This window comes from Strix uralensis, chromosome 14, assembly GCF_047716275.1.
Source record: "Strix uralensis isolate ZFMK-TIS-50842 chromosome 14, bStrUra1, whole genome shotgun sequence".
In the NCBI taxonomy this organism is placed as follows: Eukaryota; Metazoa; Chordata; class Aves; order Strigiformes; family Strigidae; genus Strix; species Strix uralensis.
The window spans coordinates 7,913,205-7,930,816 of NC_133985.1; the positions used below are offsets into that span (position 1 = coordinate 7,913,205).

Consider the following 17,612-nt stretch of genomic DNA (forward strand, 5'->3'; position numbering starts at 1 on the left):
AGCATCTTAGATGGTAACCAACAGAAGACCAAGGGTTGACTTTCAAAATTACACTGGACAAACTGTATTGAAGAGATATTTCGGTACTGATGATCAAACCGTTCTTCTCTTTGTAATCTACTTCAAGCAAGTATCTTACTTTGTGAAAGTAGTGATTGTGAAAACATTAGATTGTTGTAAGGAAAGCAGAGCTAACTAGCATCATTGAACATGATGGTAGTTACACAGAGCTCAGAGAACAGAATCATAAGCAAGACCACAGGCACTGCTTATAGTGTTATGTCAAGAACATTTTCAAGTGTCAAATTCAGTTTGTAACATCCAGTTTTTGACCAAAGTTTAGAAAAGAGCCTAGTTCTTAACTACTGTGTTTTCCATAACATTTCTTTAGGCGTATAATTCCTCTCTCCATTTTCTGCACTTGCTCAGAACCAACCAAAATGAAACCTCTTACTTTACTTTTCACTGCATTAAGAAGAAACAGAGAACCAGGTTTTTTTGAGTTTTCCTGTATAAGCTTTCTATATCCATTTTAACAAGGTTATATCACACACACACAAACATCTGAGCCCCATCTATATCATGTATAAGAAACAGCATTCCTCAGAGAGGCTCTTCTCCAAACAGTTTTAAAAGATATCTTTTCATTCTGAATTAAACAGGATGTAGGGATTGCCACCAGCGCAGAAGTAGGAATCACAAACAGCTATAACCCAAATATTCTAAGGAAATGTAAGCAAGTAATTACAAATAAAACTGCTTACATTCATGCAACTTGTTTGGCAACAGCAGTATACCATAAGGAAAGCTGCTACAATTCATAACAGCATCTTGTAATAAAACAGCTTTATGCATCCCTCTCAAACTGTTTAGTGCTCAAATCTCATCAGATGGCTGAGTAAGCATTACACTTTGGGACAGTAAATCTCTGTTTCCAATATGGTCTACATTCACAGACATGTACTTTTGCATTCACTGTAAGACACTTCCAGCTAAGCACTCATATAAAAAAATAGCAATATATAAAAATATCTGCATGTTATTTTGTCTAGTCAGCTATCTAGACTCTGAAAAAATTTAGGAACCCTGAAGGACCAGCAGCTCAACAAGAACTGACTGCTACCAGAAAAAGCTAATTTGAAGTTTGGGTTTACAAACATGAAAGTAGTATGAAAGGACTATCTTTATACATGTCACTGTCTCTTCAACATGTCTTTATCCATGTCACTGAGGCATATATGGCATTGCTATGGTACATTTTGCTTCCTTTAGAAAAAAACCTGAAAGTTGGGAAAGGGTTTAGAAATGAGCAACAGATCTGCATTCGTGACAGAAGATGATACTATACAGGCAGATGCCTGAAGAGCTCTACCTAGACAGATAGAGCTCACAGAAAAGATGACTGGCTTAACTGCAGGATCTAATTGAATCTGTAAAGAAAAATCACTGGGTATTATGGCTGTTCCAATAAAACAGAAAAGGGCATCACCACACCTAATGGCTAGCAAGTGAAGCCAGTTTCCAAAATCCAAAGAGAGGCTGGTATCTGCTTTTAACATGGAGGGTGACTTCCCACAGATGCTGCCTGCCAGTGGAAATGATGGATTTTCTGTCTATTGATGTTTTCAAGACTCCAGAATGTGCTTCATTCAAGGACAGATTACTGGGATCAATGTAGAAACAATCTGATGAAAGTTAATGAGCAACTGCATAGCAGGTCAAACAAGATAACTGGTAGGCCTTCTGACCTTAAACTCTGAATCCTGAGACAAATAATATAAAGCAAAAAGAACAAATAAAAATGCGGAGCCCTGCTTACCCAATTATACTTGTTTTAGTTTTCTTTTCTACTAATTTTTATTCCCATTTATAGGCTTTAAGTGAATTTGTCATCAGCACTTTGACTCAACTCCAAAGCATCCATGGTTCTCTAAGGAAGAAAATGAGTTTTGGGTGGTGTTTTTGTTTGTTGAAAGTTTCCTTATGTTTTTCTTACTAAGTAAACTATGTATATTTGGGTCCAGTTACAGTATTTGAAAAGCTTCTAAAAATCATATAATCCATTTGAGATATTAGAAGAACAAACAGGGACAAGATAACAAATACAAACATAGTAATCACCACAGACCAACCAGTTGTCCACTGAGTCTAGAATTTAGTCCCCAACGATAGTAAGATATTTCAAAAGAACATGGGGAAAAAAATAAGGTGTAAAAGAGAATTACAGAATAAACAGAATAAACACCTAAAACCTCTTCCCAATGCATCTGAGCTGAAAACTGACTTGTCCATTGGAGCAGTCCATACACTCTGGTGCTTAAGCCATCTTCCACACACTCCAAAAATATACAAATGTCTAATCCTTTCCTTATTTTCCTGAAGATGAGGACCTTAAAAACATCTGGTATCGGACAGTTCAACAATGCATAATCCAAAACTCTTCCTGTATTATGAGAAAGGAGGAGGAGACGCAAATGGCCTAATTTCTCTTTACCAGAAAACAAGCTTTAGAGGGGTTCCCGAGTTCACAGCAGAAACAAGACAATATTTACTACTGTAAATTCTGGACTACATGACTTCTAAAGACTAATTTTCTGGCACATGCCTAGGATGCAGGGACAAAGATGCCCATTCAAACCCAGATCAAGCGTAAAAGCCTTTTAAATCTGAGATATTAATGGTAATAGGTGTATTAGAAAAGCATCCGAGTCTCTTCATCAGTTTGAGAACACTCAGAAGTAATCAGCCTCCCTTCCAAACTCTTCTTTCTGGAAAATACACCCTAAAAAATATCTATGGTAAACTGTAGATCCTTCTGAAGACAAGAACCCAGAGAACGTGGATTATTTGCAGAAGTTAGCCATTTTTGTTAGTAGGATTAATCAAGAAATAAGTATTTTAATTTAGAGTATCTTATTTTAAAAAGAAAAATATTATTTCATCTCCTTGGAGTACATCATTCCCCTTTACAATGGATTTTAATATGAGAAAGAGCATCCACATGGATGTACCTAAATATTACAGACTTCTTAGAGGAGTGTGTGCATGTGTGTGTATGAGAAAATAGAGGAGGATTTATAGGATCAAAAATTATTATTTTCAATATCCAAAGCCTTAGACTTCTATTACATAGCCAAGCAAAGGGATGAGGAATAAAAAAAAAGTATACAAAGAATAGGTTTTCTTCAACATTCAGCTAGGCCCTTAGCATTGTAAGGGGAGCAAACACTACTCCTGTATTTCGAAGCACAAGATCTTTTTGCTTGATACAAATTTGTAACTATAAAGTATAGGAAGTATAATTCCTATTAATTCTGAAGTGTCTTTGAAAAGGTATTTGCATTAAAATGGTGACTAAGCCTATTCTAGAGTAGACCTAAGTCTTTTTAAAAACTTCTTTTATTCACAGTGTGTGCTAACTACCTGAGTTGATAATGTCTACATCCTTTTATATCTGCTTTACATAATTGTCCTGGTTTTGGCTGGGATAGAGTTAATTATTCTTCTTAGTAGCCAGAATAGTGCTGTGTTTTGGATTCAGTTTGGGATTTGATATGATACGTATGCTGATAATACACTGATGTTTTCACTTACTGCTAAGAGATCGAGTACTCTTCAACTCCCCATGTCCTGCCCATGTGCGGGTGCACAGGAAGCTGGCAGGGGGCACAGCTGAAGCACTGGACCCAAATTAGCCAATGGAATATTCCCTGTCATGGAACGTCATGCTCAGTATATAGAGGAGGGTCAGCCAGGACGAAGGAGGATCTCTCTTGCTTCCAGGATTGTGATTGCGGGGTCTTGGTATTTCAGGATTGTTAGTCAGGAACAGGCTGGGTATTGGTCAGCGGGTGGTGAGCAATTGCATTGTGCATTACCTGTTTGTACTTTCTATTACTGTTATTGTTTTAGTTTATTACAATTATTAAACTGTTTTTATCTCAACTTATGAGTCTCCCTTTACCCCTCCAATTGACTACCACCCCCCCAGGTGGTGAGAAGGTGAGTGAGTGGCTGTGTAGGGTTTGGCTGCCAGCTGGGTTCAAACCACAACAACAATGTTCATGTAACTTTGTAAATGGTTAAAAAAATAGAACCTAGTTTAACTTAATCATCAATTAATGAGGAGTCCAGTACAACAGCAGTAAAAAACACAGAAGCTACTTTTGAAAGCTAAATAACTGTTTAAAAAAAAAAAAAATGAGCGTAAGTCTATACATACCTATATATTTGCACTGGAAAACCCTGCATTCTGATTCTCTAATTTAAACTGTAAACAAATGCTGAGTCTTAATAATGATCACTAGAGAGAAACTGCCAAGAATAAAAAAAATTATTCCCTGAGGGAAACTATGTATGTACACAGTATTCTCATATTATGCCTAGCTGTTTGTTGTTTATTCTACAAATACATATTAATATTAGAACAGTACTATGTTTTTCAGCACTGGTCATATTAATTAATACTGGAGTCTTCTGTCAGCATCATAGCTTCTCTGTATAAAGTTTCAGAAGACAGTATTTTATTCAACTCCAACTTCATCTTCATTATGTTCATCTAGAACAAGACTCCCAGTAACACTTTAATTGATTACATTGTGTATTTAGCTTGCTAGTTGATTACATTCTTTCCACAGCAATGACATTTTAAATACTTCAACATGCTACAACGGTCACCTCTGAATTGCTGGGCTGGCATACCTCTCCTGTCATTCAGTATCCGCTCTCTCAGGAGAGGACTCCCAGTGGCTAAGATGCTATCGAGAAGCCTACTCAACTAGTCAGACAGGTAAGAGAGCAAGAGTTACACCTTCATCCAACAAGTCCGTGTTAGACAGTCAGACTTCTCAATAGTTTAGTTCCAGCATGTCTGAGCAATCAACCACACCCAGAAAATTAAGTCACAATGTATGAAGATATAAAATGGTGAAACACCAAGAAAGGTAGATGGAAGGGGAAGAAAAGGGAAGTAAGAGATTATCAGAACAACTGATTTAAACTACCATTTACAAATCAGGGAGCTTGCTGCTCCAAAGGAAACAAAACCAAAAACCAACCCACAAAAGAGCAAGAGAAAACAATTTATACATACGTACGTGGAAGTACCCCGAAGACTGAGAGTCTATTTCATGATGTTTCCCTGAAAAGCCACTTCTAAAGAGATTTCCTTCTGATTTTATGTTGTTGTGACTCAGATCTAATATACACAAAGTTTTAGTTTAACTCCTATTTATCAGCAGATCTTAATATTACAGCTCAAAAGGCCACTTGACTGATGCTAGAGTATAAAGGAGAGGAGGCATGTTGGATTTTGGATTAGACTTACATTTTCCTTTCCTAAAAGCATATTTGGGGAAGGGTGCTATAAAGGTGTGTACTTTTATTTATTTGCTAGTCTAGTAATGCTCCTACATAGCTCCATTATTAATGATATCAGCACAGATGAAAGCGCAGATGAAAGGTGCTTTCATGTTTTTAAATCACTTAACAATAAGAACCACATAGTCTTTTATGATTTGGGGAGGGAGAAGTTAGGGGAGGGAGGTTTTTTTCAACATATTTGCTTTATTAAATAAGGTATACATATTAAAATATAAATTCTTATTTCTCACTAATGCTGTGCTTTCTAGAGAAGAGAAATTGAATGCAGTTGTCTCACCTTAATAAATATTTTACGCTGGGATCGCGTATCTCTTAGGTAACCATTAAAACCAAAGTAAACCTTGATTCAACAGCAATGCGAGTTACATGTGTGTACTGGTTATAACAGGAAATTTGCCCTGAGGCCTTTATTCCCACATGAGCTACCCTACATCTGATTCCATGTTAAGGGATTCCTCCTTAAGCTTCTGCCACCTGCATCTGCCTCTGATTTTGTTTGATTACGTAAATGCATGGATATACGGAGAAGCAAGACATTGCAGAATGGCACTAAAAACGTAACATGACAAAGGCAAACTAACAATGTGGTCCCACTCTAACCAGAATATAAGAAGAAGTTTTCTTTAACGTCTTTAGTACAAATTTGTATATCTAACATTTAATTTTCAAAAGGTCACAGGTTCTAAAAAGAAATATTAAAACTAAAATTAGTAAAACTCAGTTGGATTTGGAAGGGATACACTAATTTGAGCCTAACAGTTGAGTATGACTCGTGTATGACCAAAATCTCATCTTGGTGTTACTGGGAATACAAGCAGTGAGCAAAGTCTAGTTAACCTGAGAACCTGTAACAGCAACTATCCCCTCTATACAGCACATTTCAGTTGTTGCTGAATACAAAACACCTGACCACAATAACTTGAAATCTGAACAAGCTTAATCACTCTCATGAAATGTTCTTACTGCAGTGTGGTTCTTTGAATGTGTCCCAGTAAATCATCTGGTGACAGATTTATGATGTGAAGAAGAACAAGAAGAGAAAACAACATTAGTTTTTCTCAGCAATCAGAGCTGCCCTAGAGTGGGCTGTAAAAAAAAAAGAAAAAAGTAGATTCATCAGACTGGTTTGGGTCTCTTTGGGGTTGTGGGTTGTTGGTTTTTTTAATTGATATTTTTCTGTTTTCTTGCAGAAACCTATTCAATGTATATGAAGAAAAGGCGCAGTATGAAATACCCAAGAGATGAGTATGGCATAGTAAAACAACTTCACGTGAAAGAAAAAGGGGTGCATTACACTTCCCAAGTGCCCCTCTCTGAGAATTCTACTGCAATAACTGAATTTTCTATTTGATGTTAATAAAAATACTGGACAATCCTAAGGGACATTATAAGGGATTTTTTATAATCATTGTCACTACTTTTCTCTAACTCCCATTAACATACCTATGGTGTTGCACAGGATACAAAAAGCACACATTTGTAAGTATAAAAGAATAAAAAATGGAACTTGAGCTGACATACAAAAAGGTATTGGCTGTTGTTCCTTACTGAAATTATCTCACCATATAAAAGAGATGCTTTGTACATATACAAAGCAATTCAACTGTGGTAAAAAAAATTCGAAATATTTCAGAAGACTGTTGGGTCCAGTTTAATATGATGGTGTTTTTTAGACTTATTTTTAATAACTTCAATCATATACTCTTCTTGTTCTAACATTTCACAGCAGAGATTTACTGCTAAACTAGATCTAACCTGAGAATGAGAAAGCAGTCAATTCAGTGTAACTATTGGCTAATAAATTTTGCAGCAGCTGAAGCCTAGCATTTGGTTCAGGCAGAAACACAAAATCCATGATCTATGAACGCCAGGTGAGGAACTCAGGAACAGTAAGGTGTGCAATCACCTCTTTGAAACCCAGTTTAAAACTCTTAACTCAGTAGAGTGTTCTTTTAAGCACAATTTGATTACAAAGTATACCTGAAGAAAAGTTGCCTTTCAAAGCAAGCTCTTTAAAGAAAGGTTTTACAAAATTCTCATTTTTTGCCTTAAAGGACATCTATCTTCACCATGTTGTGTCAGCAGATGAAGTCAGAAAGAAGGTATTTTCTCTTCTTTTTCAAAAAAAAAAAGGTTAAAGTTTGATAATTGGTTCTCTTTGGTGGAAAATACATGGCATATAGAGAAACCCGCATATTACCAGAAGATTGTAAAATATTCTAAATATTCAGAGGTGTCAGAACTATTGTCAAGCTTTTGACATATCCTAGCAGGAAGTATGAAAGTTTCTATTCATCTCAAAATACAGGATTCAGAAAGGACTCCTCAACTTTAAATAAATCTTGTAACATTTGAATGCTCTCTCAGATCCACTGAAAGACTGTATTAATACTTCAGATCAATTGACTAATGAATATCCAGTGCAGGTACTGAATTACAAATACATTTCTATCTGTACTAGGGAAAATCTAAGACAAATTAATACCTCAAGCATGCATTGGACCTGCCATTTTAGTCAAGAATCTTAACACTTATTTTGAAGATGATCAGAAAATAAGTTTGACACAAAAATACTAAACCTCTTCTGAATTAATTTCTACAAATATTAATACTCATATGTTAAAGACAGTCTTTAAAAGGGGAATTTTATTGTTTTGAAAAATTACAGATAACCAGGTTTAAAAAATTATTTAGAAAAAATACTTAGAATTACTTTAAAAATTACTTTGAAAAATTACAGTGAAACATCTTGGGAAAAGCACAGTAGAATTAATGTCAGACAAAGGTGCTTCAGGTAATATATAGTCATGTCATCCTTCATGCCTTTATACCAAAACTTCCAAATACCGCACCAGAAAGTAGCATCTATGACAAACGAACTCTCTTTGGTAGGTGCATTTGTCAATGATTAGCACAAAAAGCTTACTTCAAAACGTGCAAACGATGACACAGTTTTTAAGTTGTATTTATTCTCAGAGCTAAACTTCCACCGACATTCAATTTTCCTATCAAATGCTTTATTCACACTAGCTTAGAGAGATCTGCTTTTTCATGAAGAATAACACAAACAAGTCAGAACAGAAGGACAATAAAATACTAAAGTAAACCAAGAAGATCTGTTTCAGGCTTCTGAGCTCTGAATATAGTTTTTGTTATTAGATTTCACTGCTGAATCATCATAAACAAAAATGGAAGTAGTACAACTTGGTCTTACGCTTAACAGATTTTCAAAACCGAGCAACATATGATCAGGCAGCAGCTAAAGACAACTGCTTTGGGCAGTTCCAGGGCCATGGTTAAACCAGATACTTTTCAATAAGTCAAATGCATATAGCTTTACTAACAGAAGAGACAAAATATTGAGGAAAATATCTACAATTGCTTAAAAAATATGTCAAGTTTTTTATAATAGAAGAATAAAAAATTCTCTAAAGACTATTTATTTTAAGCATGTTTATTTCCTACAGAATTTAATCCCATCAAAACACCCACTCAAATTTAGAATAAATTTACATGTATAAATTCCTAGATGTCTGCAGCTGGAAACAGCATGCATAAGATATAATGAACAGTATTTCCTACTATATAAACCACATTTTTATGCATATGATATTAATGTAGAAATTGAGAACATGTACCAAGTCTTAATCTAGATCTACTTCCCACATTATCTCAAATTTCATATTAGTAGAGGAACTGTACAATCCAAAAGATATTGAGCTTTCAAATATGAAGAATCACCATTTTGCTTTCTAAACTTAACAAAAGCAATAAAATAAGGAGTCACTGCTTATACCATTTAACAAAAAACTTACTTTGGCTCTCTAAAATAAACTTTATTCATCTAGACATAACAACACAGACTAGCAGGGCGAAAAAAAATAAAAAAAAAATAATCTGAGTGTTTCAATTCAGTTACCAACAATTTGCACTCCCCTTCATAAAGAGGGCAGATAAGAACACATTAAGAGCAGGAGGAGGATGAACAGTTGTCAAATCAGTAATCAAGAGAAAAAGAACACCCTCATGAAATGCCGAATAATGACCTGGAAACTAAAATGAGGCACTTGAGCTGAAGCATCAATCATTCAGATAGGGAAAAGTAATATTTAGATGACTCCTGTACACAAAGGCTGAACAAACCACAGTGAAAATGGCTCCACTAGCTCTTATGATCTCATTGCAGTTTGATGCATTATCTCTAGGTAAATACCTATAAGCAAAGAAAGACCCTACAAGAACAGAGATTACCTCAGAAAACAGAACTGCATGTTTGATAGACCAAGCACAATGCAAACACTTCCAAATGTCTGTACACAAATGTGAGAGAAACACGGGATTAGACAAGGGTTTAATTAGCGATGCTAATTAATAGATATTTTGATTTAAAGGTGAAGACACTGACTGCTCACAGAATGCTTTAAACAAGTTGCATGACATGATAGCAAGTATAAAAAAATGACCTTTCATTGAATGATCTCCACAGAGAAGTGTGATAACTTAGAATTTCCTGAGTCACAATATTAGAAATGTGTAGTAGAGAACTATCATATGCCATTAACAAGGACATACATAAAATAGTAGCATTTCAGCAATTAAAGATCTACTAGATAATTTACCTTCCATTGAGAGGGGCACAAAAGGCTATAGACTTATGCCTCAAAACTGCTAATATCTTGCTTGACATAAACCATATCTGATTCTTCAACTGAAACTAAACCAAGCAATTGATTTTAAAAACCATATCTAATTGTTGACCGAGTGACAATTTAATCAGGCTATTTGGTCAAGTTAACCAGATGATTAAACGCTGTTCCTATGAAGCAATGTTCAGTAATGGTTTCAACACACAGACTTATGATTTATTGAGACAAGTAAATACCTGAGAGTAAAACTGTGCTGTGTACAGTGCAAAGGTGCAAGCACAGATTTTTCAACTAAAACCATTTAGATTGTTAATTCATTAATTCATTGGACATAACGGGTATTTAGAATGAGGAACATTTTATAAAAGATTACTTCACCTTGCTTACAAGTTCACACAGGCAGGTTATTTGAAATGTTAGTTCTAGGATCTCAATGCTGTGATAATGTATTACAGTCAATTATAAAAGTAATTAGGTGGGTTTCCCCCTCCCAGTTTTTATAAGGTGAAGGGTGAGCAGTAAGGGTAAGCAGTGACAAAATGAAGCCAGAGAAAATGGCATTCCCATTCCCACATTTCAATTTCACAGCAGTTAAAAACAGGAAAGGAATTCTGAGGAATCGGATTAATAATGAATATACGTTGGCCATATGGGGTTTTACCATAACAGTGTTTTAGTCATCTTTTCAGTCCAGGTGCTCTGTTAAAGACATACAAGTTTAGGTGAAAATGCCATTATTATTTCTAAAATGAACCTAGGAGAAGGAATACAAAGTTAGCATATCAGCCAACCCTGAGATCCACGACAAATACAACATCTGGTTAAGGATCACTATCATTTATGTTTATCAGATATTTTGAACAGTGGATCCTGGACTGCCGCATTTACAAATAGTGAATTCCAACAGTATCAGGAATCTGAGAAGAGAAAGAACTTCCTAATTTAACCCCAAACAGTTGAAATAATGGTAAAATGGCATCCATTCTGCTACAGTTCTTTCATTAAAATTCCTTATAACACTGTATACTATAACAAGCAACAGAGATTGTCCACGGAGGATTACTGTGAAAGAAACCAGTTCTGACTTTAAACATACCTTGTCTTGGAAACTCATCCGACTCCCTGTGAACCAGGTCAGAAACTCGATTTCCATAGTGCATCCTAGTGTCATGATCGTACGCCTTCAGTGTCTCACTTGAGCTGTAAGACTTCTGAGTCGGTACTCTGCAGTCTTCACTGTCCAGCGAAGAACTTGTATAGCGACACTCCTTTCCGCACCGGCCCCGCGTCAGAGAACGGTGTCTTCTATCTTTTATATCCATTATTGTGAATCAGGTAGGACGTTTTCAGAAAAGCCACTCTTGTATTTGGGGTCAGTCACTGTCACCTAAAAACAGGAAAGGATAACGAAAGAGTGAGCAATGTTGCTAACACATTTTGTTTTATTCTACTTTCCCTGACTTATCCTTGAAGAACAATGCAGCACAGATGGAGAAGAAAGAGAAGACCCACATGATGCATCCTTAGAAATTGAAATAATTGACCTGAAATGCTGTAAGAGAATTGCATTCTATCTAGATTATCATCTTATTGAAGAGTTTAAAAAATAATGATAAAATAAAATCACTGTTATCTTTTGATTTTTGAACGAGCACCGATAACAACACAGAACTGACAGAATAGTATTTGTTCCTGTTATGCAGTACAAAGAAAAGCAGACTCAAACCAGCTTTAATTATTTCCGTTCTTCCTGCAGGAGGGCTTGCAATTAAGAATGAAGCATGCAGGAGAGTTGCATAGAGGAGATTATTCCTATTCAGCATTAATGCATTACAAAGTTGTACATTATCCTTTAACAATGTGTTCACAAGCAGCAGCAACTGATTTTATTGTCCCTGGATAACATAATCCAGGGCCCTGTTCTCAACAAAAGGCCAGACCATGTATCTCCAGAGGTCCTTTCCAGCCTCGACATTTCTGCATTTTTATGATTCTCTGAACACACTTTGGGAATTGGTTGCTCTTGTGCACCACAGAACGTGACAAGATGCTCTTCTTCACAATCCTTCAAGATGACCAGTTTATCCCTCTCAGCAGTTGGAGCTCTTCAAAATATCTTCTTGCTCACTGGACCAGAAAGAGATAGATTCTTACAGTCTACTTAATCAGGACACCCTTACTGTGGCACATATACTTTAATATATGCACAGCTAGCATGCATAAACCGCAAAATAAAAGATACCATAGAAAGAAAGAAATACACTAAGCATGAGCACCCTAACCACTGAGGTAATAATTATTTTGAGTTGGTATTTGTATGTATGTCTTACTCTCATGGCATCCTATGCCCAGGTCTGTACCAGTCCTGAGAAATCCTGACGACAAAACTTTTTGCTGGAAATGAAATCTTCCCATACAAAAAATACCCAGATTTGCTAGCAAGCAAAAATTGGAACAAAACCTCTGCCTTTCTATACACGGCTAAGGAGGTGAAGAAATGGTTTTGGCAAATTTAGCTGGCACAGTTCAAGATTCTTTCCTTCCCATTGTCCCTTCTCAGCTCAGGTGCCTACTCGAAAGCCCAGCCAGCAGAACAGGAGCAGGTTCTGCACACCAGCTACACCCAGTCCCAGGCCTGAGTCTGTACTTAAACTACCAAAGCACTTCAGCAGTACGGTTCCTTCTGCCACCAAGGTAACAAACTCCAGCGAAAGATGATAAAAAACCCCAGAAGGCATTCCTGTCTTTCATTGTTGTACTTGTTTGCATCTGTAGGAGAGGAGGTCATAAGATTGTCATAAGTATTGGCTAAATCATTGCTTTTTGTATGAATAGATTATGTCCCTAGGAAAGAATTGGCCAGAGGAGCTACTGAACTTGAGAAAAGGTTTCTTAGCTTCATTTAGACTGACATTTAGACTTGTTGTGGTTTTTATTTTTCTTTCTATATTTTAAAGAAGAATGTTAGGTAACCAGGAGAAACAGCTGCTTTAAGCCACCCACAGGTACTCTACAATCTGTGAGCGATAAAAAGTGTAAACATTCTTACTTTTTTCTCCTTTTTCTCTTATTTTTAACTATGATGGTACATTTCAGAGGGGGAAAAAAACCACTACAGAACAACACACACACAAAAGCCAAAACAAAATCAGAAGACATTCAGCACTTAAAATTGGGTTAGTTTTAGAATTTTACATTAAATAGAAAGGAAGGCAATACACACTCCCGTTTCTCACCTCTCTGAATGTCTGGTGGCTAAGTTGACTTCTCTATATCTGAATTATTCAGTTCAATTCTTTGGTCCTGTAATATTTATTAAACTCTAAAGCATGTTAAGTGTAAAGCATGTTAACACTGATGGCACAAATGCTTGAAGTTTGAGGAGATATATGATCGTTTAGATTAACAATGCTTGGCTCTTTGATCCCAGTTCAATGTTATCTCATCAAATTCGGGTACCAATATATCACTATTAGAAAACATGGAAACAGATGAATACAGTACAGTATTGAGCAAAAAGTGCCAATTACTCTCCAATGTCTTCACACTACTGTTCAATACAAAAGCCTGTTATTTCATATAAAGGTACTGTCTATCAGTTCAGAAAAACAAACAGCTTTTTATTTTTATGATTGCTAAACTTTAAGCTGTCTGGCCTGATTTGTATTGTTTCTGAAAGAACATTTAATTCTTTGTTACTATAGTTAAAAGAAGGATTTACTATGACTGAGATAAAACTTCTGAGTATTTCCATGATATTAGCTTATTAAAGTATCTTCTCAGGCAGACAAGATTTTCTGAAATTGTTCCCTCAATAAACATTCTTTCACAAAGTTTTGCGTAATTACCTCACCAATACAAAAATAAAACAAAATGGTAAGACCATGCTCTAGTGTTGATAATGCCAAGAAATATTCCTCAGTCACCCTCGTGCAGAATGCAAGGTGCAACACCTGCCCTGCTGTTTCCATGACAAGTCCAAGAGGTTAACACAAGAAAATAAATGTAGAAATATGATAAATATGTCCCAACACATTTACTTTGACCTTTCTTAAGGAAAATCTTGTTACAAGAGTCAGCTGTCATAATAATTTGGTGAATAACTTCATCTTTAAAATACTATTAAAATTTTCTTGAACTTATCTAAATTTTAAGACATGCTTAAAATATTACAGATAATTTGAAAAACATTTTTATTGGGGTTTTTATCCAATTACATGTTCCTATTTATTACAGTACTCTAATTTTTTTCTGATCTTTCTATTACTTGTGGACAAATCCCAAGCATCTGAGACTAAATACATTTACCTAAATGCAACAAAATATTCTCATAGATTCTTCTTCTCTCATCTTCATCTCAGCTTTGGGGATTTCTATGAACAGAGCGGTCAGGCAAAAAGCAGTTCCATAGCATCTTCAACAAACTACTCTTAACATTCAGACAGCAGTATCACCATACATGGCTTAAAATATGATGAAATGAAGTTGTAATACACTCCTAGAAAACTTGTTTCACATTTTTCTCACGCTTATCTTAAATAGATGAAATACTGTTTCAATTCAATGCTAAACACCTTCCCTGTTAGATAGTCAAATCTTTATGTAATGTATTCCTGGAAAGGTAAAATGTGATAGCTTTGGTTAAGCGAGAATAATGGTGAGATTCAATTTGAGTTTAAAATTCCTGATACTCTTTGACTGGCCTGTCTCAAGGGCTCTCTATGAATGGTTTATTTTGAGTAAGTGACCTAAATAGTAACTGATTTAATAATTTCTTTTGTTTCAAAGGATTTCACTAAGATTGCTCATATGGACCCACTTATACTACAGAGTAGTACAACCACTGACAACTGACTTCAACTGTTTTTCTCATCTATCATTATTTTAATTATCTATGAAGCACTAATAGGACCCCCATCTAACTTTCTAAATAAGGTATTTATGGCTTGCAAAAGGGTTGGTCAAGTTTCAAGGGTGCATAGTCTCAATTGATCTAGACAGATAGTAAATCTAAAGCAATGAATGGGACATGCTGTATCTGCTGCTGACGTACAGACATATATCGCATGTGCTGCAAGTTACATGTGTCTAATAAACTTTGGACTTATATCACCCAATATAAGATTTCTTGTGTTCACGTGCAGCAACTATTTACATGGACGTGACCACCGCAGTGACAACAAGAGCATAAGTGGGGTAGTCCAAGGGCATCAAATCACTGTATGTCCTGAAGAGAGCAGAGAAAAAAAAGAAAAAGCTGAGGAGCTGAGAAGTGAAAAACAGTTTTTTGTTTAGGGGTTTTTAAAAAAATTGACCACTTCTTTTTGTGTTAGCAAAGTCAAATCAATAGGAGGCATGGAGGGAGGACTCAAAGTGAATTTTAATGGCTTAGTGAAGCCTACGCTAAAACTCTCTTTAAATCTGAAGCTGATTCGTACACTGATCTTACCTAAGTTATGTGCTTGTTTCTTGCATTTTCTAATGATCCCTTATACTATTACAGCGTACATGGCCATTAGAACTGCCACTCACAATAGACAGAATGCAGTAATCACTTGCAAGTTCAAGAGAAAACAAAGCACTTCACATTTACTTTGTGCCCCTAAATAACCTAGCACAACCAGATCAAAACATTACAATAGTGCATGCAATATTAGAAAGTCTTTTTTTTTTTTTTTTTTTTTTTTAAAAGTAGTACACCATGTACCAATCTGTTCATTAAAAACCAGGTCTCTTAAAAGCCTGTACTTCTTTTCATCATCAACAATTGGAAATAAGCTTGTGATTTAGAGATTCAAATGCTGTTCATTATTTTATGCAAAGACTATTTCTGAAATGAAAAAATTCAATAATTCAGCTTTGGCACAGTATAAATTTTTAGGGAATAAATAAAAGGGTTTTTGCTGATTGTAATATTAGTGATAAAGTACATCTTCTAGATCACCTCTGCCTTTTAAAAAAGGCAATAAACAAAATGCATTTTTTTAAATTAAATACTACTACAGTACGTACACTTTGTTACATGAACTAAAGCTGATGAGAAGTATGCTGGTTTTGGTTTGGGCCAAAAATCAAAGTATATTTGGACAGTCTGGTGTAATAATGTAACCTCATTTTCCACTGATTCCTTCTTCTGATTTTTCATATTTTTTTTTAATCCAAATACTGAATTTCCCTTTTTGTGTAGCTACTCTAGGTATTGTGCCAAAAATTAGATGTATTTAGTATGACACGTGAAATTTCAGAAGAGTCTTGATGAATGATTCAAGTTTAAGTAATAGAGAACATACAGTGCTTATAGGCATTGTGTTGTGCTTTAGTGCAGAGAAAACCATCTTTTTTTGGTTTGTGGTGTTTTTTTTTTTTTCTTTTAGTAAATAAAAGCTGTAGGAAGTATTTTCAGACTAAGGGCAGTCAAAATTGTAAACATAACAACAAAATCAAACACCACACCAAATATTTATATATGTATTTTTATGTACTTAAATAGACATATTTTTATTTCCAGACTATCTTCTGAGATTTCTGTTCTCCAGGAATTTCTTAGAAATCCCAGAACTGTTTAAATCTATTATGAAAATAACATCCCATTAAGAAAATAACATGCCATCAAGAACTGATGAAAAGCCCAGGAGCTAGAGACAGCTTTCTAACAGTCTTAGTCTCACATCATTCCCTGACTGCTAAGGATTAACCCCTTATTTTCCCCTACGTGTTGGGCAGTGAGGGTCGACATACGTGAGCACATTCTCTTCTCTGTACTGAGAGGCTTCAGAATTGCAGTTGACCAGTTGACACTGAGGATAAATGGGGAGTTTCTTTCTTAAAACAACTTCATGTCAGTTTAAAAAGCAGCTAGACAAACTTGGATACAAATTCCTCAATGTTATTAAACGTGGCTTCTGATATATGAACCTCACGAGCTGGGGATCAACATAGATTTGGAAACTGTACCAGTAAAATTTCACTATTAGCTAAGCATTTGCCAGTGTTCAAGGTCTGAGGCAGAGTGTGGCACATATGAACCAACCGATTCTTCATTTTCATTTCATCTGCTATGAACTGTGTGCTCTTCCCCCTCCAAGAACAACATGAGAAATAGCAAGCTCAACAAACACATGCGACATGTTCCAGAGCAGGAAGAAAAATAGTGGCCTTTAAGCCTCCATCACACAAAGCTCATTTATGCCTTAATAAGTCCACACAGTGTATGTACATGATTTTTCTTGAAAAGTTATTTTGAACTCACTAAAATATTACTTGCGTCCCACATATTTCAGTTGCTGATCATCAAAAGAGTATGGCAACTATCATGTTGATTCCCAGCCACTGTAAGTAGATTGCATCACACTGACTCAGAAAGACGGCCATGTTTTGTAAAAACATGTGACACAAGCAATGAAAAAAGTACAGGCATTTACAAATAGCAAAGAATTTAACTCATTTTTCAGAGAACAGCTTATAAACCCACCCAAATTAGTACTAAGCAGAACATTTCTAGTTATATAAATGAGGCTGAAATTACATCTACTTTTCTTCCTAGATATACAGAAATAAAACAGTAGAAAGAGTTTGAAGGAGAAG

At 35.5% G+C, this 17,612-nt stretch overlaps 1 protein-coding gene across 4 annotated transcripts in view; it reads right to left on the reverse strand.

The window, feature by feature from the left end:
- TENM2 (teneurin transmembrane protein 2) overlaps window positions 1-17,612 on the reverse strand; it is a 741,247-nt gene that overhangs the window by 527,844 nt on the left and 195,791 nt on the right. For all 4 annotated transcript variants that reach the window (XM_074883298.1, XM_074883301.1, XM_074883300.1 and 1 more), the window contains exon 3: window positions 11,125-11,415. In XM_074883298.1, the coding sequence (XP_074739399.1) occupies window positions 11,125-11,350 (226 nt within the window). In that variant the 5' untranslated portion in view covers window positions 11,351-11,415. The remainder of the gene's footprint in view (window positions 1-11,124; window positions 11,416-17,612) is intronic.